This window comes from Dysidea avara, chromosome 8, assembly GCF_963678975.1.
Source record: "Dysidea avara chromosome 8, odDysAvar1.4, whole genome shotgun sequence".
Classification (NCBI taxonomy): Eukaryota; Metazoa; Porifera; class Demospongiae; order Dictyoceratida; family Dysideidae; genus Dysidea; species Dysidea avara.
The window spans coordinates 4,606,329-4,633,357 of NC_089279.1; the positions used below are offsets into that span (position 1 = coordinate 4,606,329).

The following is a 27,029-nucleotide window of genomic DNA, read 5'->3' on the forward strand; positions in this document are numbered from 1 at the left end:
AGTAGCACACAGACAGTAGCAGTGTTTTAATTGCAAGACAGTCACTAAACGTTCTGGAGACAATCAATTTCAATGTAAAACCTGTGGGAAAGTAAATGAGCTTACTAGCAGTGATTGTTTTTGTGAGTTCTGTCAAATATTATAGTCTTCATTGCTCATCACAGGGAAGCCACGGTAACCAATTGTCCAAGATGCAAAGCAGTATTGAAGAATTTCCATTAACGTTGTGACTGGAACTGTATATTTTGCTTTTCTTTGATGTGTGTTTATGACATATACGCTATATGAATGTTGCAAGGGGAAAGATTACAATAATTATATTGTTTGGTGTGCGTAGCAGTGCAGTCGTTTTGTAGCAGCTCAGTGTCATTGCAACACACCTTGGTGACTATAGGTATCATGTGCTCTGTTGTGGTGCTCTGCTGTGATATCAGTAATCTCATCCTCGCTCACCTTCACATTCAAGACTGAATGTTAGTTATGGTTAAGGTGGATGAAGGCATTCACAAAGGAGATGTGAACATTTACCCATAACAAGTACATTTCAGCGCGGGGCCCACTCCGCTGAATAATGAACAAAAACCTGGCACCACGCATGCGCAAAGTTAAATTATTCATGTCATGGATGGCGTCATCAACAGACCGTCATCTCAAGTAGTACTGTTACGAGACGTTACCAGTGGTGGTAAAGTGATTGGCAGGGGATCGTATGGGCGAGTAATTGAAGTGTACGTACACGGAACGTTGTGTGCTGCCAAAGAAGTTCACTCCATTTTAGTGGAGGGCGTTACCCCGGCCGAATGTGAAGCCACGACACGATCGTTTCTAACAGAGTGTTCCAACGCTAGTCGATTACACCATCCTAACGTGGTACAGGTGTTGGGTATTTACTATCCTACTCCTGAGGCTAAACTACCATGGCTTGTGATGGAAATGATGGAAAACAGTTTGACAGCCTTTTTGGAAAAATATGAAAGAGGGAAGTTACCACTTCACATCAAGTTATCCATCCTGGTTGATATTTCTCAAGGAATGGAGTTCCTTCATGGTCAGGATATTATTCACAGAGACCTCTCCTCCAACAACGTTCTTCTGACAAAACACTGTGTGGCTAAAATTGGTGATTTCGGAGTAGCAAAGTGCATTCAACACAACAAAATGAAGACACAAACTCAAGTACCTGGTATGTTACACTTCATGCCACCAGAAGTTCTCTCAGTCAGGCCACGTTATGGTAAACCAGTGGATGTGTTCTCACTAGGTTGTATAGCCTGTCATGTCATGTCTCATCAGTGGCCTGAGCCAAAAGATCTGTTACCAGAGGATAGCATGACTGCTCGTACGGAGGTACAAAGACGAGAAGACTACCTTCTGTCATGTGCTGAGCCATTGAAACAACTGGTAATATCATGTCTTCATAACAAGCCAGACCTACGGCCTGATATTTTATTGGTGTGTTCAGAGCTAAAGCGCCTCAAGGCTTCACTTCCATTTGCCATGGATGATTGTAATAATCAACTTATGAACCTTAGTCCAGAAAAACAAAAATTGAGCAAAGATGGTCAAAACTCAGATGAAGCTGATGCTGTTGTGCAGGGTTTAAAGGAACAAATACAACAGTCATTGAAGAGTCTTTCCTTGAATAAGCTTTCTCAGGAAATAGTATGTTACAGTAATATTGTGATGTGTATATTATATTTGAGAGATAGTATGAGCATTGAATATACGGTATGATTAATTCTTAATTAGAAATTTTCATAGTGATGGTTAACTTTTGTTTCAGAATTTCAATCACAAGTATATTCATGTATGTAATACGTTGTATTCTATTACAAGTTGATGTGTTACTCCTAAAAGTAGTGTTCAGTTAAAATAGTTCACTATCCCAATCACCTTACGTAAATACAGTAAAATTGATTGTATTTTATAATTTATAAATTATTTAGTAATTCATTAATTACCACATTGTTTTGTTGCTAAGGAAGTATTACTCAAACAAACCACAAACGATGCTCAGAACTATCTATCAACAGTTTTAGAGCTTGTCTACCATGCATCTTATCGTGAGAGTTCTCTCCAAAGTGCCTTCAGCCTGCTCTTCACTTTCGTACTCCTACAAGATTGACATGAAGGGATATTCCATTTCTGATAGCCAATCAGGCCTGCGCTGTCATTTGTTGGTTACTTACTAAATACCCATGTACCCCATTAGAAAAGCAGCTCGTAACATGCTTAGCTACCTGTTTCATCCATATTTATTCACTTCAGAGAAAAGCTTAACTGTTTGAAAGTGTTTATACATCCTTCATTTCTCACACTTGCTTACATACATATAAGTGCAGACAGACTCACATGCAGACACATAAATTTCTCTGGACAATTTCAGATTACCAGGAGTGCACCTATAGCTGGTGTGTCTGTTTAAAAATTAAACATGGTGGTGAAGTCACATTAGTATTGAGGGCTATTTATAAACACAATGTATCTACCTTATAAATCAATCTACGGTGACTGGTGTTTCTGCAGTGCTGCTAATGGATGAATTTCATAATAACAAAAGTTGCCCCTAGCAACCTGAATTTTACAATATTTGTAACTGGATTTTGGAAAAACGATCCAAATCGCACATTAGAAGTTCCGAGATAAACGGTTTTATAGAATTGAAGCCAGCATAACTCTCCAAGGATAGCAAGCACGCGTATGAAATTTACACAAAAGATGCATCAATCCGTTACCTTTCAAACCACTTCCAGTACTTGTAGCTGCTTGTACAGTTTCCCGCCAAATAAGATATAAAATCTGAGCAGTTGGACGAGCGAAGTAGTATCACTAGTGCTCACAAAGGGGTGGAGGCTGGGGGGTGGTGGGGAGGGCAAGAGATAGGCCTCAAAATGGAGGCAGACCACGACTGGAGTCCAGACACGAGATTACAGGGCTGTGCTGGCTCCTTAGTGGCTGATATGTAGCAAAATCAACAGAGAACACGTCTGGCCAACATTATAAGGCTGTCCACCAGTAAACCACTGACTCTTGCCAAGCCAGGTCCTTCACAAGGCCTAAAACGGCCATTTGAGCACTCCACACCACCCAGAAAAGACGTGTGTAAAAACCAGCCTCGTGTAGTTTGAGTAGTGCTGAGGGTCAAAACTTGTAGTACGATAGTGTAGCTGTCCACTGGTGGTGTTAGTTTGATTTTGCCTGGTGTGCGATTTGGATTGGTTCTGTAAAATCTGGTCACATTTGTAGGGGTAAATATCTATAGTAACATCTCCAAATTTTAAAAGGATAGCATATATAGGTCATGAGATATGACATTTTTAAATTTGTTGTTTTTCCATACATTATCTATGAGAGGGAGCAATGGTTGCCCTTTCTGGGCAATCACATAAATAACGCATGGGAAAACAACTAATTCAATTAATGTCATTCTTCAATTTAACATTATTTGTAGGTGTGAATCTCACAATTAACCTCTCCAAATTTTAAGACACTATAATATATAAATCATGAGATATGACATTTTGAAATTTATGGTTTTCCCATACATTATCCATGTGATTGTCCACTGTTACCCCCTCCCATTGATAATGTAGGGAAAACTGCAAACTTTAAAATGTCATCTCATGACCTATATATGCTATCCTTGTAAAAGTTGGAGACATTACTTTTGACATTCACACCTACAAAATAAGGTAAAATTCAGGTTGCTAGGGGCAACGGTTTACAATTCCTTATGAAATTCATCTATTTGCAACTGAAGCACACCATAATAAATAAATAAAGTAGTGAAGCATTATATTAACTCATCAGCAAAGTCTCAACTTTTGAGATGAAAGTTACAGAAGTATTCAGCAAACATGCATGTTATTTTCAGTGGTTTGGGAGGGGGCAATAATTGGAAGTACACTCTCAGGAAAATTATGAAATTTAAAAGCTCTGAGATAGAAGTTTATATAATAGGAGTTATTGCTTCTACTATAGCTCAATGTTGGTAACTTTGAATCCAGTCGCCATATATATAGCCGGAAATATTTTAGGGGCAAAACTTTTGCAAATTGTGTAGCTAAATGTGACCGGATCTGCGAAAACAGGACACAATTGCATATTTTTCAAATTCCTGTTTATTAAATATTTATAATCTACTTACCCAAGTGTACCCACTGGCAAAGTTTCAGCTTCATATGCCAATAACTTTTGGAGTTACAGCTCTACAAAGTAGCAACAACAGAATACAGCAAGTATAGGGAAAATAAATTACAGGCACTTACAAAAATGCTTGTAACTTACCAACAGATTGAGGTATGGAGCTAAAACGTTCACCACCGTGTTTGCCATGTACAGGGGAATCAATTATTGAGTACGTTTTTCCTTTACTCACCCTTCTTCATTGCATACAAAGGCAAAATCCGTGAAGAAAAATTGATGGCGTATGATCACTTTGACATGATGTAAACAAGCGCTCATATCTTACGTATCTGTGGGTCTACTGCAACGAAATAAAGATTTTCCAACTCCTCTTGAGCAGGCGTATATGATACTCAGGTTTTTATTGTTAGTCCCTTCCTTCACTAAGAAAGAGACGTTCAAACAATTTACGGAATTTTTCAATAATACGCAAGTATTTCACCCAATGTATTCAATGCTTTATACTGTAAATTTAGGCTTGTGCGATTATGTCCCTTTTTCGCAGATCTGGTCACAAATACTATTTTTGTGTCTTCTATCTAATTCACAAAAGTTTAGAAAAAAATTTTTCACTAAGGTAATACCTACTTGTATGAGCCACATGATTGTATTTTCATGAAGCTATCATTACTTGTGAAATTTGCAAAGGTTTGTCCCTTGAAAATTTCTGCATGGCCATACACTATATTAAGCATGTCTGTGATATAAAATGGCCTCAAAACAGTGTTACCATACTCTATCATTGGGCATATGATAGCTTAGTAAAGATAAGAGAAGGCTAGTCTAGAAAATGTCTTACGGATAATTGTTAGGTCCTTGTCTACAGTTGCTCTAAGACCCTTGATTTCACAAGTGGTTTCCAAGTCCATGTCTTCTAAATGTGAAATTACAATCTGGCCTTCTTATGCAAGTGCAATACGTTGCACTTAGAAATACTGCCAAGTATTAGTCCAAGGAACCAGCTTATCAAGATCTTCCTGTAAAGACAGAACATTATAGTCATTACATACTGCTGTATACCATAGGTGGACCTAGGAGACACTGTCAGAGGGGGCCAAGGGGGGAACTCTAGTACACAAGCTATATTTGTTTTGCTTAACTTTGTTTGGTATAGCTGGATGAATGAAGGACATACACTTAACACTCTAGTTTGAGAAAATTTTTAAAATTATATCTCCTAGGTTTGAATTTGGAAGTATTTTTAGCTGACAAAGTGTATGCTTTGCAAAGCATATTGAAATTAATTAGCCTATGATGGTAAAGTGTACTAAATCAAAATAAGGTATCTAGTATTGCTATAATTTTCAAAAATGATGGTATTAGAATTGCGACTGTTCTATTAGAGTAGCGAATGCTCTATTAGAGTATCTCAATCTTGGCACAAAAATTCAAACTTAGCTGTTTGCCTCACTTTCTGTCTTCACAGTGTACAGTTTATAACTGTAAAATGCATTTGTAACTGTTGTCTTCTATTTCCCCATTGGCTTTCTGTACTTCTGAATACAGTGTGAATGTAATCAATGTATGATTCCAGTTTCTGGTGTCAATATAGTCCTGTAGGTCCAAAGGAGGCAAGAGAAGGGCCAGGGGGTGCAACCCCCCTTCCAGATTTGCCTATGCTGTATACAACTAAAGGTCATCAGCACATAGTAAACATGCATGGGTTATGGAAAATAGATGGCAGGTGACAAACATATCTACAAGTATGCAGAAAAGTTTGGAATTTTCAACTAGAGTAGGGACCATAACACATCGATAAAAAGTACTGAAACAAGCTGGAGTAGTGCACAATATTAAATCACAGTAAAACAATAAGAAGTGTTATATCCCTACTGTGCCTTTCCATTATGGTATCTGGAGCACAGTAGGGATATAACACTTCTTACTGTTTTACTGTTTAATATCGTGTACTACTACAGCTTGTTTCAGTACTTTTTATCGATGTGTTATGGTCCCTACTCTAGTTGAAAATTCCAAATTTTTCTGTGTAGTTTGTTAACTTTTTTGTAAATAATTATTATGACTGGTGAACCCATGCATACCGCATCTGAAATGGCACCGCGCACCCCAATTACTGTCTGAAAAGATTATGCTTCATTGTCAGCTATGTTCAACCTGTTACGCAGCATTTTGAATCAAGAACTGTTCGAAAAACACCTCTGCAATCCATGTATCCTGAAAGCAAAGAAATGGTGCCGTGCACCCCAGTTATATCAATGATTGTCTGAAAAGTGAAGTATCCATTATGCTTCATTGTCAGCTATGTTCAACCCATTACACAGCAGTACGAATCAAGAACTTTTTGAAAAGCACCTCTGCTATCAAAATAGCCACTATGACAAATACAGATGATTTCCGTTACAAAGGGAAGCCATCACGTGCTATTGCCAAATCGACACTTTTCGCTGTCAGCAAAGATGAATGGGACACAAAGGAGGACACTGGTAAGTCCATGAAGAATGCATTACCGAAAGGCACCTGTCGGGCCGAAGCGACGTCGAACAATGAAAAAATCAAGCCTGTAGCCTTAGCCGTTATCGAGTTACACTTGTCTGTCAGTCAGTAGAAAATTCCATTAAATGAATTATTTTTAAATTCCGTAGCAACTTGTTGATGGCGTTTTGGGTCAATCTGAAAGCTTGTTTAGGCTTAGTTTCACCTAACCAATACTGCCTCATCGTTGTCAGGGGAAATTGAGGCTGTTTTTTTGGGTGATATCATTTCATGGGCCTCGCCTACTCCTTTGTGATCCCCACTATACAGTAGTGTTGCACCGATAATCGGATCAGCTATCAGTTAGACCATATATTGGCTTAAATTATACTTATCGGTATCGGATCAAAAGACACAACACTAGCCAATACGATATAAGTGCACATGATTTATGCAAGCGCCGCAACTGCTTAATTGTCTATTGTTAATGCCCGAAAATGGCGGAAAGCATGAGTTTGAGTGCAAGCAACCCTAGCAATGCAGTAAACCCTAGCCGTGATTTGGGAAGAAAAACATCAGTCATTTGGGAATTCTTTACTGTTGATGAGGACAGCAAGTTTGCTATTTGTGATGAGTGTGAAGCGAAAGTTCCCAGAGGTGGCTCTATGACGAAGTCTTATACTACTACTAACCTTGTAAACCATTTAGTAAAAAGACACCTGGAAATCCACTCAAAATACCTGGAAAGGAAAACGGAAATGGAGTCAAAGCAGCCAATGGAAACAAGAAAACGGGAACTACAACGACAACTTTCTTTAAACGAAGTGCAAGACTGAAGTAAGGGCTGGGATACCAACGACCAGAAGGCACAACGAGTACATCGAAAAATAGGTGAGATGGTAGTGATTGACTGCCAGCCAATTTCAATGGTAGAAGATGTGGGATTCAGGAAAGTCTTGAAGTTGCTAGAACCACGCTACCAGTGCCCCAGTAGGAAATATTTTACTGAAACGATTATTCCAAAAATATACTCTGGAATGAAAGAGGAAGTTGTGAGGCTGATCAACAGTTGTGATGATGAAAGTTACTTGAGCTTTACAATGGATGCGTGGAGTTCAAGTGTGAATGATACAGCATTGCTTAGCCTTACAGCCCATTGGATTGATAGCCAGTTCAAGCGAGTTTCTGCTGTTTTGAATACCCAATGCCTTACTGAAGCCCACACTGGAGAGTGCATCGCTGCTCAGGTACTCAGCATGCTGGAAAAATGGGAAAAAGCATTGCAGAGGGTGCATTTAGTGATCACTGACAATGCCAGTAATATGGCTAAGGCCATGCGTGATGCTTCTCTACCACATTTTGGGTGTTTCGCCCATTCTCTTCAGTTAGCAATCAATGATGGCTTACTATCTCAGAAAATAGTGAAAGATATCATTGCAATATGCTCTTAAGAGTATGGTTGGGAATTTTCACCGCTTCTCACAATTTGGAAAGAATTCAAGAAAGCCTCAATATTCCACAACATAAATTGAAGTAGGATGTCCAAACAAGATGGAATTCCACATTTTACATGTTGGCATCAGTCCAAGAGCAAAAGATGGCGTTAGCAGCATATGCTACTGAAAATAGCAGTGTTCAACAGCTTTCATCTCACCAGTTGGATGTCATGAAAAGAGTTATTGAAATTTTATCTCCTGTGGAAGAGATCACTAGGTCCATATCTGCAGACCTTGCAGCTATATCCATCGTCATACCATACATACATATACTTACCAGAGCACTCGAAAAAATCACTGATGGCAGTGGTATTCTCACTATGAAAAGAGAACTGCTTTATTCGCTTAAACTACGTTTTAACAGAATTGAAGAAAACAAGAAGTTATCTCTTGCTACTTTCCTTGACCCTAGGTTTAAGGACTTGTTAAAGCAACAATTAAAGAAATTTTATTGGAAGAAATGTCCGAGCTTGACACTGGTTTGCAAGGTAACACTGAAATGGAGGGACCAACAAGGCCTAAGAGAGTTTGCCCACTAAAAAGTAGCATTCTGTTAGATGTATTTTCTGAAATTGTTGCTGATAGCAGTGAAGACCCGCCCACATCTATTAGTGAAGTGGATAGGTACTTAAGTGTGCCTTTAATAGATTTCAAAACAGGTGACCCTTTTATGTGGTGGTCACAGCATTGTCAAGAATTTGCAATTCTTTCAAAACTAGCCTGACAATTCCTGTCTGCACCTGCCACTTCAGTGCTGTCCGAGCGACTGTTCTCTGCTGCAGGAGACCTACATGATGAAAAACGAAACAGGATTATGCCAGAATTATCAGAGGAGCTATTGTTCATGCAAAACAACTTTGTTCTAGTTGGTACTACTTACAAGCAACTTACCCTGTAGTTTACATTGTGTAAAGAACTATCTGTGATTCAGTCTAATATCTTTCTACAAGAGTATCTGTAACAACACATATTGTTTGTGAGTTTGTAGTGTTTATGAAAAGTTATTAAAGTGTTTTTTTATTATTTATGTGTCATATTGGATCGGCTAGTGATATCGGCATCAATGCATTCTTATAAATCGGTTATCGGAATATCGGCTAAAATTCCATATCGGTGCAACACTACTATACAGTATTATCATATTGTATGATAACTTAAAAACTCAAGGATGGAATTACACAAGTTCTTGAAATTTGGCTCATCTTTAGTACTGCTTGACCCGCTAAAAATGTTTCAAGGCAATATTTCATTCAAATGTCTGACACAATATTTATGACCAATCAAAACTTTCACCGTTCTTTTTAAAGGGAAGCCATATACGTGTGCCGTCTGTTATGCCCTTTTCTGACTTTGTATTAGAGCTAAGCCACACATGTATGTTCTTGAAACCGTTACTGTTACCGCTAATCATATATTGTTGGTTGAAACATTATTTCTCTTGAGAAAAATTCCACTTTTCTTTTTCTCCGGGTTCAGTTCAACTGGTACATACTATAAAATGTTAATCTATAGGTGGAAGGAACAGAAATGTTTATGAAAACGACTGATAACCTAAGTGCAATTATTTTAAAATGAAGTAGGGTTCTGGCAATAAAAGGTATAGGGAAATGAGATATGAACGATGGTAGCTATGTCCTACATTACCCTGGTCAATGCCAAAAGTGGCTAGGTAGCTGCCATCATTCATATCTCTTGTTTCACTACTTTTATCGCTGGAACCCTACTTCATTTGTAAATCAATAATCACCGGTTTATTAACTTTTTTTGTTATAGTATAGCCATGGTATACACATGTCCTTCATTAGAGTAGCTTGATCTTGCTATACTGAGCTATGCAATAGATTAAGAGACGTGGTTCAATGCCATATCTTGTTTTCTACATTAAATCTGCAGCTAGAAAATTAAGTTGAATTGTCATCCAGCTCTACCATTGAGTGGCAGCATTTTCTGATCATTTAAGAGCATGGCACATGTGATCGTTTTATAAGTGCAGCTACACACATCTACTTCCTCTTACAGTATAGCTTAGACATTTGAGTAATATTGTGGTATCTAATACTAAATACACTCATCTAAGGAAGTGTCAATACAGAAAATTAATGCCTTGGTACAGCCGTACATACAATTTTCTTGTATGCAGAAAAGATAAAGTGCAGAGAGCAGACACTTTTATCAGAACTGGAAAAGGCATATTCCACCCGTGAGTTTGTTATTGTGGTGGCCTGCACTGCTTTGTTTGGCCTCTAGCCTTATGACTGTGGTAAAGCTGGCTGACTGGCAGGCTGGGCAAGCAGGAAGGGCAGATCAAAAATTGGGTTTCAGCAAATTTTTAAAAAAATTCTATATCCAGCCATCTGTTTTTTTTTAAATGCACTAAGACTATTATGTAAAGCTGATTTTCATTGCTTATGGTATTTCTTTGGTGGTTTTAAGGGCATCAATTTGGCAGTTGTTGCTAATTTTAGGGGGCAGACCTATTAAACAGTATAGTACATACGTATATCTGTTAATAGCAAAGCTAGCTACCATGTTTACACATTTTTGAATTTGATTACTTCTCTGTTATGTACAGCAATAAATGAATAAACATTCCAACCTTTATTTGTGCTATACAATAGGAACAACCAATTGTTCTTTCAAGTTGTGCGCTTTGATTTTTTCTCTAGAACTGTCATCCACAACCAATAATGCCGGTAATCCCTATATCTAACAGTACTACTTCAAATGAAGAAAAGAATAGGAAAGGAAATGCTAACACTGCAGAATCTTTTCTGTAAGCACCTGCATGCCTATCAACTACCTTTTAGATAGTACTTTTTATTGTATAGGTACTTACAGCAGCTTGGCTGGGATCCTGTTAATGGAACTTTTGATGTGAGTTCTAGTTCTCTTGGCTTGTATTTACTATAACATGCACGTGCTGTTAACAGAGTAGCAATATTGATGTTAAATGGAAGAAGTTGTTTGAAGCTGTTGGCATTACTGAAAATGATCTAATGGATAGAGATGTAGCTAAACTTATATGTGAACATGTGGTCAGACATGGGGGAATTGAAAATGTTATTAGACAGCTGGAGCATGGGTTGTCACCATCACCACTACAACCTGCTAACATTGATAGACTGCCATTATCAAGTAACAGTGAAGGATCTCCCATGACCCCATCAGTATTGTTGCATAACAATGAGGAACAACCACCACAATTGTTACCACCACAGGAGGGTCAGGGACCACAATCACCACCACATGAGGGCTGGCGAGATAACCCACCATCACAACATGGTGGCCAGGAGCTTCCCCCACCACCAGGTTGGGGTCATCCCCCACCAGGTTGGGATCATCCCCCACCACCACCACCACATGGGGGTTGGGAACATCCTCCACATGGAGATTGGATACATCCTCCACCACCACCACCACATAGAGGTTGGAGGCATCACCCTCTACCACCACATCATGGTTGGCGACATCCTCCACCACATCACAGGGGACATCCCCCACCACATCACAGGGGACATCCTCCACCACCACATTGGGGTTGGGGACCACCACACCACCATCACAGTGGACAGCGACGACCACATCCACCATTTCATCACAGAAGTGGAAGACCACCTCCCCCACGTTAATAACTAACTACTATTAGCTAGCAACTAACAAAAGTAAAAACTGTTACAAACTTTATGTTATCGATATGTGTAGTACTGCGGGAAAAGATTTTGCTGCAATGAGTTCATACACATTTTCTTTGGTAGGCACTAGTCTAGGCAAGTTATTATAACATTTAGTATTGTATTTATTGTTCATACTACCCTGTACGCATGTTAAAAAATTCGTGTCATGTGGTGTCAAGTCAATGTATGTGTACTGATATATGGAGAGTGCCAGGTGACATGTTATTGCTAATACCTTGGAATTGAAAAAAACATTGATAACATGTCAATGTAGGGATTTTTCCACAGAGCCATGTCATACATATCTCTTTGTTTTGCTACCTTTTTATTGCTTGGATCCCTTTAAAAATTGTCTACCTATAATTATTGTGTCACAACATAACATTCTTATCTTGTATGACATTTTTCCACTGAGCAATGTTGTAATGGATTATGCTATCATTCATATTATCATTTCACAACTTTTCATTAATTCACATATATGTACTGGTTATTTAGCTTTTTGTAATAATAGCAGATGTGCATATTAGGATATGGTACACGCTGTTGTGTTAGGGTGACTTCTTTACGAGAGTATCTAGAGTGAGCCTTTGTCCTAAACAATACTTTTTCAAAGTGTGTGGTTGCCATACACTATAATTTTCAGTGTGTTATTCATTATAAGTACACCCAGACTAATAAGTGTGAATAGGTAGCCATGCTTGATCACAATAAGATAAGTGCAGTTAGATCATTAAGGTGCATGTTATGCCAGGCCTCCATTATTAGCCATTAACACAGTTATCAAGTAGGGCTGAAACAAATACTGCAATTACTTACGGATACTCATTAAGGATTTTGGTACTCAGATAGTAAACTTGGTGCTCGAGAACTCATTAATATCACATGACCCAGCTCACACGATGTATTTGTCATCAGGACGTGATGCAATAAAAGCTATAATAGAGTTTGATTGGCATAATTTCTTGTCAGGAACACTAACATTGGTACTTTAATATAGTGTGTATATCATCGTTGTTTTGAAAAAGCTGTCAACTGCTTAAAGTCAGTATAGAGCCACCTGAAGGTGAGGTGGCTCCAGCTCATTGATTGAAATTTGATCTTAGTATTTGTCTAGCACTTTTAACATCTTTAGTGCTATAGGGGTGGTGGGGGTACTGGTAACCCCAGGAAAAAATAAAGTCATTATATGGGTATGACTACAAGTAGCTAGTATTCGTGGGTACTCAATCATTAACTCTAGAGAGTACTTGAATATATACTATTTAAGATCTTATGAAGTGCTGGTACTACTGAGTATCGAATATCCCATACATACAATAGTGCTGTATAAGCACTTCAAATAACTTTGTGGTGTCTAAATACACTTCTCAAGGAAAGTTTGATACAAAAACTTTATGTAGATTCCATGAAGATGATGAGCAGCATATAATAAAAATTAAGACACTTGGAATCCCCCAAAAAGGCAGACATGAGATAGGTATTGTGGCTGTTCAATGCATCATTTATCTTCTATAGCCTTTGCTAATGTGGTTGTTGAGGCAGTCAGACAGGCAAATTAAACTTTATTGCTCCAGTACTGATACAGTTTACTGTGGGATTTCCATACCCAATTATCACAATACTCAGTGCCCCGGGCCCCAGTCTGAAAGGGGCCCCAGGAGGCCCCATGAAGGGCCCCCTGAATACCTGTTTAAAAGATCGATATACTCTAATAGAGCAGTCAGATCTAAATACTCTAATAGAGCAGTCACAGTATTCTTCGGTGGAGCAGTGTAGCAAGCTTATAGATAAGGAGATATGGTTGGTAATGGGTAGTTATTGTCATTGCCAGCAGGTTGTGACCTTTTTTTTTTTTTTTTTGCTCTTAACCTTACAACTTGGGTCAAGGGCCCCACTTTAACTCTTTGCCCTGGGCCCCTTAATTTCTCTGGGCGGCCCTGACAATACTCTCAAGATTCTTTACAATCACTTTAGAGTTCAACACAACAGTGGGTTCAGTGATTTTGATCATGTGGTATTGTTTGTAAGACTACAGATTGCACTATTACATAAATGAGTGGAAAAGATGATCTCCAATTACACAGCAAGGCTTTACCTGATCGTGATCATGCATAGCCACTCTATTCCTAAGCTAGAAGCAATTTTTAGGGTGACTTTCATCAGTAGTTTCCTCAGCATTCATGAAGACCACAGAAAACAGAAAAATAACTTGACTGCTAATCCTTACCAGCAATGAGTCATATCTAACAACGGAATATACCACCAACCATACATACAGTATTTTTAGTAACGTCTGTAACTTTCTAGTAGTGTTGTTTTAGTTAAGTACTTTTAGTAAGACAAATATGTTTTAGTTAACTAAAACTATAACTAAGAGTAAATCCATATTATAACTAAATCTATAACTAAATCTATAACTAAATCTATATAAAGCTAAAAAGAATTGAGAACGATAACTAAAACTAGAACTAGAACCAAAAGATTTTCTTATGTACAACTAAACTACATATAACTAAGATTTTCATGTTCTTAACTAAAACTATAATGACACAGACAATATGACCATAACTAAATCAATAACTAAAATGAATTAAGAAAGATTATTATAACTAAAACTAAGTTAACATTATTGATGAAACTGGCAAGTCCTTACTTAAAACCAGTGGCAGAGGAAGTAGTTGATATGAGGGGGGGCTGACTGGAGTATAGAGTTTCTGGCAGCAGGGGGTCTTGGGGGCTGTGCCCCCCAGAAGCTGTGGCCATTTTAGCTTTCACAATGTCTGGAAGTTCACTAAAATTAATTTATAGCAATTTTATAGGTACAATTTAGCATTTTAATTAAAACACCAACTTTTAGTCAAAACTATTTATTTAAAACAGGCTAGCTACTTGCCAGTAAAACTTTTTTGGCAAAGCTTTTAGCTGTTGACTACAGGGTTAATGAACATAATAGCATTTGTAACCAGTACAAAACAGCCTACAGCCACCTGGAACACTTGATATAGTGGTAAGACACCAACTCGTAAAGTAAGAGGTACCTGGTTCGATCAGTTCGATTCCCACTGTAGGCAACCTTTTTCGGTGTTTTTTTTAAAAAGTTACTTTTAGGTAGCTATGAAGTCCTCGACTGCTCTATTAGGGTATTTGAGCGTTCTATGAGAGTATATCGATCTTTATCACGGTTTTCAGCTCCACTCCAAGAAGGATAATTTCAGCGTGATATCATTCTGAAGGGGGCTTCGCCCCCCCCTCCATCCCTTTCCGCCGCCGGGCCTATGCAACCTAGCCGGTCTAGGAAATTTGAGTCTTAATGAGTACAATTAAGGAACACCACACAATACAAACACTGTCATTGTGCTATAAACACTGTCCATTTGGAAGCCAGATTCTGCTGCCACCTAAAAGGATTTGAACAACTCCCTGTCCACTACAAACTTCTTGCCAGTCCTGTTCACCCACACTAGCACAAGCATGACACATCTGCAATCATGAATACATCATGGTACAAATCCTATGAGCACCAATCCTACCCAACTGGGTAGCCCTGTACTTTTGTCTGTATCTTGTCAATGCAACATCTCTTCAAGAGCTCATTTTGTGACCACCTCTTTAATACACCACTTCATTAGAGAGGACACCTTTTAATTAGTAGGCCCCAAACACATGCACAGCTAAGGCATACATCACAACAACGTCCTCATTATAGTGATGGTGTCTAGTAGATCCCAAGCATAGTCAGTGTTGGGAGTATGTAACGCGTTACGTAATATTGAAATACACAATAAAAACAGGTTATATAACTCAAGTTACTTTACTTACAGACGTAACGAGTTACCTAAGTAATATAGTTACTGTAACGAGTCTAATATTACGTAATATTAATACTACAAGTAACGAAGTTACTAATCTCGTTAGTTACCCTCTGAGTAACGCCTAGCCACAACGAAGTAACGAAGCCTACTAAATGAAGCTTATCCACCAGCTTCTTACTTATAACCAAGATTTGCACATTGTCCAACAACGCAATCATGTCACGTGATAAGGTTGTAGTTTCACACATGACAGCTTAAGGCTGTGGACACAAAGTAATATAATATGTAATATTATTATAGTTACTTTATTTTATGAGTAATATGTAACTGTAACTAAATAGTTCAGTTGCGCGCGCAAGTAATATGTAATATGTAACTAGTTACTTTTACAAAGTAACTTGCCCAACACTGAGCATAGTTAAGGTGTAGGTCCCAAACATAGGTTAGGTGTACTTCATGACCTCATCAATAAAACCACTTCACTATTGAAACAACTTCACTATTGAGGTAAAAAAGTTGGTAGCTATTTTAGGTAGCCTTGGTAATAAGGATTCATTGCACTCTATTAATAGGAGGGATTTTTTTCCTTACTTTGGCCCCTTTTCTGTTACACCTTATCAAGTCAAGTCATTAGGTCTAAGTCCCTGAAATTAGGTTAGGTAATCCTAAGGCTGCAGCATGCACATGTTGCTGTCAGACCCTCAGTGCTGGTCACTGTAAAGTGCTAATAATAATTTTTGTACATGATGTACATACTTGTCATCATAACATAATATACTTTTAGCTGCATGTGATGGTATTTCTTTAATTATTTATGATAGTACTATACTGCATATACTGATCACAAAGAATTGGGCTTTTCTGATCAAAAATATCAGGGATAAAAGTCCACTAGTATATCTGCAGGCATAGGCAACCTATCTTATTTCACTACTTTTACTTGTGTCATCACTACTGTTACTACTTTTTCTCTTGATCCCAAATCAACTTAAAATTCCTCTACCTGTTTATTAAGGCTTTACAGCACAAGTGATGAAGGTCTATAAGACACTTGGTCCTACAGCATGTTTAAAGCTGTTATAATAATAAATAAGTGTGTTTGAAAAGTTGGAGAAAGGAGAAAAAAATTCACGACTAAACCTCAAACCTGCAGCCATCCAATTTACACTCAAGCACTTCCAGGAGTCTGCCAGGATGTTTTCTGTGTGTGTTATTTGTATCCATAGGAACTCTAGAGAGTGACTTATTACCTCAAAGTACCCAAATATTGAAATACAAATCACCTCATCCAGGCTTCAACAACACAAAATACATATTATTTGCTACTGGAAACACTCGACATACCACCCATCATAAATTGAATCAAACCAGATCCTCAGACAATACCACTAAAAATTTGTATTTTAACAGACTACCTAGAATTTTAAATCACCTCTCTGTCATTGATTTGGATCTTAATATTCTTACCATCAAACAAAATCTACGTACTTATCTTTGGAATCACTTTCTATCAAACCTTGACTCAGAAATCAAATGTACTTACTCCTAATTGTGTCCCTGTGTTAATTGCAGCAAGCACTCGAGAGATTCATACTTTGACTTTCTTTAACACACTGTAGCTATGATCAGTGTAATTCTCACTTGTACTTAGTAGGGTATAGCTAATTAAGTAATTAATTAATAAGTGTAACTTCTGGCTACTGGTACAGGATACCAGTGGGCCATCAGTGCTGCTCAGCAGCACTGGAGCAGCACTATAAAGTTTTTAAATGAAATAAAATAAATAAATTGATATTACTTTATTAATTAAGGCTTTACAGCACAAATACTAAAAGTATGTTATGGACAGTTCATACATAATCAAGACACCACAACATGGTACATAGTTTAAGCAGAATATTATTATCATTGAAGACAGTCATGATCATATGGTTTCTATTGCATCAACATTTAATAACATGTTTGAATGAATTGTAGTTTGCTGATGAGTGTGATAAAACAATTGAACCTTATAGGCACGTACATCAAAATTATCAACCTATTTTTGAGAACACACTTGTAGGAAGCAGTGAGGTTGCAGACATCAACAGTATACACCCTCAGCTAAGCCCAAAGAATTATAGGTCTGGACATGATGCCAATCCTTAGCAGGTATTGCTTATGGCTACACATTGTACATGATTTTAACCTCAGGTTGTGGTACCTGAGTAAAGCAAAGGTGCCCACCCTATAGAGCTTAAAGGTTATTAAGTTATGCAGACCTCAGGTGTCACCTTATATGTATAACATTTCTAGACTTCAACTCAAATATTGTAACTTTGCAGCTGAAATTAACAATGAAACAAGTCACAATGTACATGTAATACAACTGTGTAGAAGCACTTGTTTGCTCCACCCGTAAACAGTTGCTAAGGTAGACACCAACTGCATTGTTTTGTATGTATATGGCCACAGAGTGTGCCAGGACTATGCGTTCATACTTAAAACTTAAAAAAGGCTATTATAGTTAATAACACTAATAACTCAGTCTAATTAGAGTTGATGGAGTGGAACAATGGGCAGTGAATACAGTGTGATCTGGGAGGTGTGGCTACTGGCAGTTGCTGTACATACTAAAAGTATTATTTGTGTTAATAATAAAATTACTAGAATTGTATTGCACTGAATTTTTGATGAAATCACTCTAGTGGCTATACCAGTATAAATAAATTACACGTATACTAGAACTAGTACTAGAAATAAAGGCAGTTTTACCTTTCTTTTTAGTGCTAGAAACTATTCCGTTACAGATCATTTCAAAAATTAGAACTATAATAGTAAAGTGTTTTAAAATTTTAGGATCAGAACTAGCTTATATTTATAGCGTTGTATTAGAACTAAACTAAACTTTTAGCAGTAGCCTGAGTACTAACATCCAGTATTATCTACATACCAGGAAACCTAGTAGATGACAATTTACATCAATTACGTAGACTAATATACACTATGAGTTCATTTTAAAAAGATGTGAATTCATTTTTATTACATGTTGTAAGTTTTCTAACTGTATTAGTATAGATCATTATTTTGTTGTGTCAGTAATACTTTTCTTCTGGTAGAGAGGTGACAAGGGGAAACATACTCATTGACTATTAAAAAATAAAGAGATCTTCTTATCTAGGAACAATCATTTTGGTAGCACCTATAGGTATACAATAGCACACAAGAATTTATCTTTGATTGTATTTACTTAAAGTGGTATAGGATGATGATACTAATGGACTCAATACAAGTGACTGTATTAAGTAAAAGCAATTGAATAAATACAACAAATTTAAAGTATATTCTCCGCACCAGTACTACAACTGACACTCGATTTAACTAAAACATTTTCAGTCATGAATGACTCATGATACTAGAACTGATACAAACTATAGTGTTGTTTCTAACAACAAATACTTGGTATACGTAGAACTAATACCAACTAAATAGTTGAATATATAATATTTCTGGGCATCTGGATTCAGTGGAATGGAATGGTGGACTGGAATGGAATGGTGGAATGGAACGGTAATTGGATAATTTCATCCAGTGCTCACCTTTTTATGGGACCACCTTCTAACAAAGACTACCTCTTATAAAGACCGTTTTACTTTAAAGTTTAAATTGCTGCTATCGAGTGCATCCCATAGGATGGTCTTTAACATGCCCAGAAAAGTCAGAGTGGTATATGATTGGTAATACAACAATACCACATGCAAAAAAGCTTGGCTGTACAAAAATGATATGTCCATGAAACTAAAAGTAACTGATAACTAAATGAGCTAATATCTGGAAATGAATGTTACAATATTGGCAAACAACTATAATTTATAAAAATTTGGTCATTTATCATTGACTCGTGTGCAGTCTTGCTGCATTCCTAATTAATTCCCTGAAACTCTAATTCACCTTTTTTCTCCTCTACAATGACTATTGGAAATTGTACAAATTTGCTAGCCAATTAATATAAACTTACAGTGAATTAATCAGGAATCAATGATAAATGATCAATGCTATATACGTAGATTATTGTAATATAAATTATGGTTAGTTGCCAGTATTAACATTCATTACCTGGTCTCACCAGATATTAGCTCCTAGTTTTAGTTGCCAGTTACTTTTAGTCTTGTGGACACATCTTTTTTGTACAGCCAAGCTGTTTTTGTATTGGTATATTATTGTATTATAAATCAGACATCACTCTGGCTTTTCTAGGCATAACATGTGGGTGCACAATTCATTGATAAGACTATCCTATAGAGATACACTCTAAGCAACAATTTAGACATTAAAATAAAATGGTCTTTATAAAGAGGTAGTCTTTGTTAGAAGGTATCTTTATAAAGAGGTGACCACTAAGTGAAATTACCTAATACTGTTCCATTCCAGTCCACCATTCCAGTCCACTGAATCCAGACGCCCAATATTTATGTCAACTGAAGTAAAACTAGAACTGTACTAAAATAATGTACTATCGATCTGTACTATAGGAAAATGCTAATTTATACACACAAAACTGATCCATACTTGTTTTAGTAGCACTTTAGCTGTTTTATTAAAGGAAGGTTTTTTTGGGTGATACACTTTAATTATGTAGCTGGATACCAAGAAAGAGATTCAATGCACTGCAGTACTAGCTATACATGTAGGGTAAGACATGATGACCCAATATGTACATGTACTGTTTGATTCAATAGAGCAGCTGCAATGTTGAAGGGTATCAATCAAGTTTTATTACAATGAAACAAAGGGCTTGTGCATGGTTTTAATGCAATCATGCATATGGATTCTCTATAGTTTCTGGTATTATAAAAGCTGCAAAATAAATTCAAGTATTACATATCTTCAAGTTTAAATTTACTGTTGCTGTGATAGTCATTGCTGTTATGCAGACAGCCAGGATTGTCAGTACTTTTCTGCTTTGTGTAGTCTTCATAAAGGCTGAAGAAACTATAAACAAAACCTACTCTCAAGAAATTGCCTCAGGTTCAGGGTCAGAGTATGATCAGGTAGCATCTTGCTGTGTAATTGGAGAGGTCCCTTTTCACTCAATTGATAGTGCAATCCATAATCTTACAAATAATATCACAATCAAAATTACAGAATTTGATGTTGTGTTACATACTAAAGTGATTGTAGAAAATCTTGACAATATTGCAATAATTGGACATGGAAATTCCACTGTGAACTGTATTGGTATTGGAGCAATAAACTTCATCTCCTGCAACAATGTTACTATTACAGGTGTTGACTGGGAGAGGTGTGGGTCTAGCAATGAGCCACCATATCCAGGAATCAGCTTTTACAAATCATCCAACATTATCATTCAAAGTTGCTCCTTTAATTCCTCAACAGGACAAGCTGTAGTATTCTCAGAAGTTTCAGGAAATATACACATCACCAATTCTGTGTTCACACATAATAAGCAACATGGAGGTCATGGTGCAGCAGTGCAGTATTCACCTATGATTGCAGGTTATACCCAAACAAAGTTGGTGATTGACAGCTGTAATTTCTCTTACAATGGAGCCTCCAAAAGTGTCATCTTTATTGGCGATTCAGGAAATAGAGAGCTGCAGTATTCATGCTTGCAAAATTCATGGTTTATTGGCAATGAAGGAGTACCTGTTTATTTGTCTCATCATAAACTACACATTAAAGGTGATGTGCTTTTCAAGCAAAATACTGTGATTGCTGGTGGTGGAATTTTTAGCAGTAGCTCAATTGTTGAATTCAAGGACAAATCTAATGTCATCTTTTGCAATAATCTGGCAAACAAATGTGGCGGAGCTATCTCTCTTAATGATTCCAGAATATATTTTGGAGAAACTTCACTTATAAGGTTTACAAACAATGTGGCCACTTCACACGGTGGTGCACTGTCGTCTTCAAATAATTCTTTTGTATTATTTGGTGGAAGTACAATGGTGACACTTCAAAGCAACGTAGCTGGTACAAGTGGTGGAGCTCTGTATTGTGAAAATTCCAATGTTTTATTTGCTGAAAACTCAACTGTGACGTTCAATAATAACAGTGCTACATTTGGAGGAGCAATACACTCTACAGATTTTTCAGAAGTATCATTTGATGAAAACACTTCAGCAACATTCACAGGTAATGACACTAGTGACAGTGAAGGGGCTGATGAGTCTAATAATAACAGTACCATCACATTTGATAAAACCTCAAAAGTGACATTTAGTGACAATAAAGCTAAATATGGAGGAGCCATGTACTCCAGACATTATTCAAAAATATTGTTTGGTGGAAACACATCAATAATGTTTGGTAACAATGGAGCAAGATATGGAGGAGCACTGTACTCTAGAGGTCATTCAGAAATTTCATGTGATGGAAACGCAACAGTGATATACAACGGTAATAGTGCTAGTGAGAACGGAGGAGCTGTTTATTCATATGTGAACTGTAACATGATATTTGATAGGAACTCAAAGGTGAAATTTAGTGAGAATGAAGCTAAACATGGAGGAGCAGTGTACTGTAGAACTCATTCAAAAATACTGTTCCATGGAAACACATCAGTGATATATAAAGAAAATGATGGTAGCAAGAGTGGAGGAGCTGTTTACTTGTATGGTAATTGCAACATCACTTTTGATGGAAACTCAATGGTGATCTTCACTAACAACACTGCTGCATTTGGTGGAGCAATGTACTCTGGAAGTTATTCAGAAATGACATTTTATGGAAACACAACAGTGGCATATAACGGTAACAATGCCAGTGAAAATGGAGGAGCTGTTAATTCTTATAAGAATGGCAATGTCACACTTGACGGAAACTCTAAAGTGACATTTGGTAGCAATAAAGCTAAATATGTCGGAGCAGTGTTCTCCAGACTATATTCAGAAGTAAGGTTTAGCAGAATTTCAAAAGTGACATTTAGTGACAATGGTGCTAAGCGTGGAGCTGCTGTGTACTCTTACAGTCATTGTCAACTATCATTTCATGGAAACACATCAGTAATGTACAATAGAAATTATGCCAGTGAAAATGGAGGAGCTGTTAGTTCCTTTGTGAACTGTAACATCACATTTAATGGAAACTCCAAAGTGACATTTGGTAGCAATAAAGCTAAATATGGTGGAGCAGTGTTCTCCAGACTATATTCAGAAGTAAGGTTTAGCAGAATTTCAAAAGTGACATTTAGTGACAATGGTGCTAAGCGTGGAGCTGCTGTGTACTCTTACAGTCATTGTCAACTATCATTTCATGGAAACACATCAGTAATGTATAATAGAAATTATGCAAGTGAAAATGGAGGAGCTGTTAGTTCCTTTGTGAACTGTAACGTCACATTTAATGGAAACTCCAAAGTGACATTTAGTGACAACAGAGCTAATAATGGAGGGGCAGTATATTCCAGAGATTATTCACAAATATCATTTAATGAAAACACAAGCGTTACGTATAAAATGAATGAAGCTATTGTAAGTGGAGGTGTTGTTTATTCCCATGAGAAGTGTAGTGTTTTGTTTCATGATAACTCAACAGTGACATTCATTAATAATAGTGCAACAAATGGATCAGCTCTGTACTCAGAAACCTACTCAGATGTATCATTTGATGGAACCTCAAAAGTGACATTTCATGAGAATAAAGCTGTGTTTGGTGGAGCGATGTTCTGTGGCAGTTATTCAGAAGTGTCTTTTGATGGAAACACTGTTGAAGAAGATAGAGCCAGTGCACATGGAGGAGCTCATCACACCCGTAATGTGACATCTGCTGGACATTCATCGGTGAAATTTGTTAACAATGAAGCAAAAACAGGTGGTGCTATGTATTGCAAAGAGTATTCTCTTCTTTTATTTGAAGACAATTCTAAAGTGGAGTTTATAAGTAATATAGCTGAAGACGGTGGAGCTGTAAGTCTTCAACAATCCAGCATAAACTTTGCAACAGGCTCATCTGCAACGTTTGACCATAATTCAGCTAGAAGAAGTGGTGGAGCAATACACCTTGTTGATAATTTTATCATGATGTTTGAAAGCAAATCTTTTGTTATATTTAATCAGAACACTGCTACTCTTCATGGTGGAGCCATTTTTGGTGAACTGAAACAAACTAACAAAAGCAAAATCTTATCCAATACCACAAGTGTTGAGTTTAGCAGCAATACTGCTCTTGTGGGTGATGATGTGTATATGCACATACAAGCATCATGTGATGAAATGTGTCTAAACAGCAGCATGGTGGGTTTGAATGTGACCCACAATAATCCTCCTCGTCATCTAGCTCTGTATAACCCAGCTACCTGTATCACTACTACTAATACAACAAATAATTGTAATACTTACTTTGTGGATAATATAATGCTTGGTCAAAATATTAAAATAAATGCCTGTGTATTAAGCTTTCATGACCAACCTGCTAGGGGAGTGGACTTTGTGGTAAGTGGTGAAAATCATGATCATAATCTTGGTAGGACACAATTTGTGCCAATAGCTTGTAATCTATTTGAAGGGGTCAGTGTAACAGGCAAGGAGACTTCTGACATTACCAATTTCACTATGATGATTACATCATATACAAACAGTGATTTAGAAATTTCTGTCCAGCTGATAGCAGAACTATCTCCCTGTCACCCTGGTTACCACTATGATAATACTACTCAAAAGTGTGTATGCCACGATGACAGTGATATCGTGTCTTGTTCTGGTAGCACATCAACTATCAAAAGAGGTTACTGGTTTGGTGTAGTTGATGGCAAATCAACAGTGACAGTTTGTCCTAAAAATTATTGCAATTTTACTTGTTGTGAAACAACTAATGGATTTTATCAGCTCTCACCAGTGAGAATGAATCAGTGTAGTTCACACCGATCTGGTACTGCTTGTGGTAGTTGTGAGGAAGGATATACTCTCTCATTTGATTCTGTAGAATGTGTCAGCTTTGGAAAGTGTACAAATGGACAGACAGTACTGGTTATCGTATTGTCAGTGATATACTGGATAGTTCTGGTTATAGCAGTCTTTATTATGACATACTATCATGTTGAGATTGGTTACTTGTATGTTATTACATACTATTACAGTATGCTGGAAATTTTACTGGGTCAACATTTGTACGCATCACAAACACTGTATACTGCTGTTAGCATTATGTCTAGCATTGCTAAAGTGTCTCCACAATTTCTAGGACAGTTCTGCTTGGTAAAATCTATGATTGGAATTGACCAAGAGTTCATTCATTATGTACATCCACTAGCTGTTACCATTATTGTAGGAATAATCTGCCGGTCAGCAAGAATGTCTTACAAGTTGTCAGCATTTCTAAGTAGAGGAATTATTCGTGTAATATGTTTCCTTCTGCTGTTATCGTACACTTCTGTGACCACAACTTCATTACTGCTGTTGAGATCACTGACATTTCATAATATTGCTAAAGTTTACACTTACCTGTCACCTGACATAGAGTATTTTCATGGCCGTCATCTACCATATGTTATTGTAGCAGCGTTATTTACACTAATGATTGTCATTGGTCTACCACTTCTACTTCTACTCGAACCATTTCTTAATCACAAGATCAATTTCACTAGGTTCAAACCATTGCTTGACCAGTTTCAAGGATGTTACAGAGACAAGTATCGGAGCTTTGCAACTTATTACATGATTTGTCGACTGGTGATAGTTTCAATATTGATAATTAATTCATCCAATGACAACACTTCACAAGTTTTATTACTCACAGCAAACATACTAGTAGCCTTGATACATCTGATAGTCAAACCATACAAGGCTAAAATTCTTAATATCTTTGATGGAGTTGTTTTACAAATAATCGTGTTCATTTCAGTAATATCAATGTATGACAGTTTTGGTTCAGGAGTGTTGTCGGCAATTACCATTCTTTTTGTGATGTTACCATTAATAGCATTTGCTACAATGGAACTGATCATATATAAAGAGAACATTAAGAAAATTGTCACATACTGCAAACCCAAACCTAATACAGCTAAAGACAACAATATAGTTCCACTGAGTAGTGATATTGGTATCATTATAGATGATGTTATGAGAAGAAATGCCACCATAGTTGACATGTAAGTACACTAGCTTTATGTCAATTATATGCATGCGTGTGCACATGTGTGTGCATGTGTATGTGTGTATGTGTGTGTGCATATCAACTTCCACACATATTATAATAATTAATGTTATATGATTTTTTAACTAAGTGGAAATCCTGCTACCAATGCAGTAGCCTTTAACTATTAAAAATATACATAGTAACTTTCCTTTACAATTGATAATCCTAATCAAATTTCCACCAATCATACTGGTATACCATATAGGCATAAAGATACTGAATTGGTGAGATTTTTTTTAATTATTGGACCTTGATAAAAAATCCTTGGAATTAAATTATTGTGAATGAGTAATGGATATCTTTTCCAGAATTACGTACCATGCCAAATTAAAGCTTATAGGACTAATTGAGATGCTCAATGACACTAATACTGGTGATGGCATAGCACATTAAATGGTCTTTAGTATAAATGTAGTTTTATAGTTGAAAGCAACTATTTAAAATAATAAGATCAACTCTTTTCAGCAGCAGTTAATTATTTTGTAATCCCTACTACATTTGCTAGACATAGCATTAGAGTGTTGTTAATTTCGAGCATACAAAAGTAACCACAATTAAATAGCTACATAATAGTGTTCTCTGTATATTATACAATATTGCATTTATCTATATTTAGCCAAAGCTGTGATGATGATGCCACTCACTACCGTGATTCTTTTGTGGAAGTGATGAATGAAATTGAAGACTAATTTTCTACAGTAACTATTATTGACTATTTGTGATGTATCCATATTGCACATTTTACATAACAAGCATCCTTATTACACCTTGTATAGCACAAAAATTCCTTCAAATACGATAATATATATTAAACTTGTATACAATGTAGCCATGTGCACATGCAGCAGAAACTCATATTATGTATTTATATGTTCTACTTGGCTAGTAATTTGGCCGGCTTTTTCAATATTCATGTAGAGGAAAAAGGTGACCAAATTTTTAGCCAATTAGAGTTTAAAGTAACCCACTATAGGAGAATGCATCAGGATGCATGAGTCAATGATAAGAACCAATGTTAATGATCTTTATAAATTGTTGTGAATTAGTTGTAATGACATTCATTCTTGGCCACACTAGATATCAGCTCTTTTAAGTGCTTACTTTTACTTTCTTGGATGTGCCCTTTTTTACTTAATTTCGATAATATGCACACATTATAATTTTATGACCTTTTAGCTGTATATGAGAGAAGATTGGAGAGGAAGCAAAGGAAAGGAAGTAGTACAGAGATGCAAGCTTAATAAGTTTGAAGTTATGTTCATTGGTAGTCTTTGGATTTTGGGAATGGGTTA

At 36.8% G+C, this 27,029-nt stretch overlaps 2 protein-coding genes across 2 annotated transcripts; both read left to right on the plus strand.

The window, feature by feature from the left end:
* Window positions 1-619: 619 nt before the first annotated feature.
* On the plus strand, window positions 620-12,198 carry LOC136264344 (uncharacterized). The gene is made up of 4 exons (XM_066059060.1): window positions 620-1,662; window positions 10,781-10,887; window positions 10,943-10,988; window positions 11,045-12,198. Exons 1-4 carry the CDS (start codon window positions 622-624, stop codon window positions 11,741-11,743), a joined length of 1,893 nt encoding a protein of 630 aa, XP_065915132.1. The 5' UTR covers window positions 620-621; the 3' UTR covers window positions 11,744-12,198.
* Window positions 12,199-12,690: 492 nt separating this feature from the next.
* LOC136263855 (probable outer membrane protein pmp20) lies at window positions 12,691-26,529 on the plus strand. The gene is made up of 3 exons (XM_066058480.1): window positions 12,691-12,774; window positions 20,517-25,690; window positions 26,354-26,529. The coding sequence occupies exons 1-3, from the start codon at window positions 12,691-12,693 to the stop codon at window positions 26,424-26,426; spliced, it is 5,331 nt and encodes a 1,776-aa protein (XP_065914552.1). The 3' UTR covers window positions 26,427-26,529.
* Window positions 26,530-27,029: the final 500 nt, after the last annotated feature.

What these genes read in the sequence shown, in the direction of transcription:
- LOC136264344 (XM_066059060.1), top strand. Translation starts at nt 622, where the DNA reads ATGGATGGCGTCATCAACAGACCGTCATCTCAAGTAGTACTGTTACGA. An exon ending in ATAAGCTTTCTCAGGAAATA is followed by an intron (nt 1,663 to 10,780) that starts GTATGTTACAGT and finishes TTTTTTCTCTAG; the next exon opens with AACTGTCATCCACAACCAAT. An exon ending in AACACTGCAGAATCTTTTCT is followed by an intron (nt 10,888 to 10,942) that starts GTAAGCACCTGC and finishes TTTATTGTATAG; the next exon opens with GTACTTACAGCAGCTTGGCT.
- LOC136263855 (XM_066058480.1), top strand. Translation starts at nt 12,691, where the DNA reads ATGTATTTGTCATCAGGACGTGATGCAATAAAAGCTATAATAGAGTTT. An exon ending in TGTCAGGAACACTAACATTG is followed by an intron (nt 12,775 to 20,516) that starts GTACTTTAATAT and finishes GCTGTTATGCAG; the next exon opens with ACAGCCAGGATTGTCAGTAC. An exon ending in AATGCCACCATAGTTGACAT is followed by an intron (nt 25,691 to 26,353) that starts GTAAGTACACTA and finishes ATCTATATTTAG; the next exon opens with CCAAAGCTGTGATGATGATG.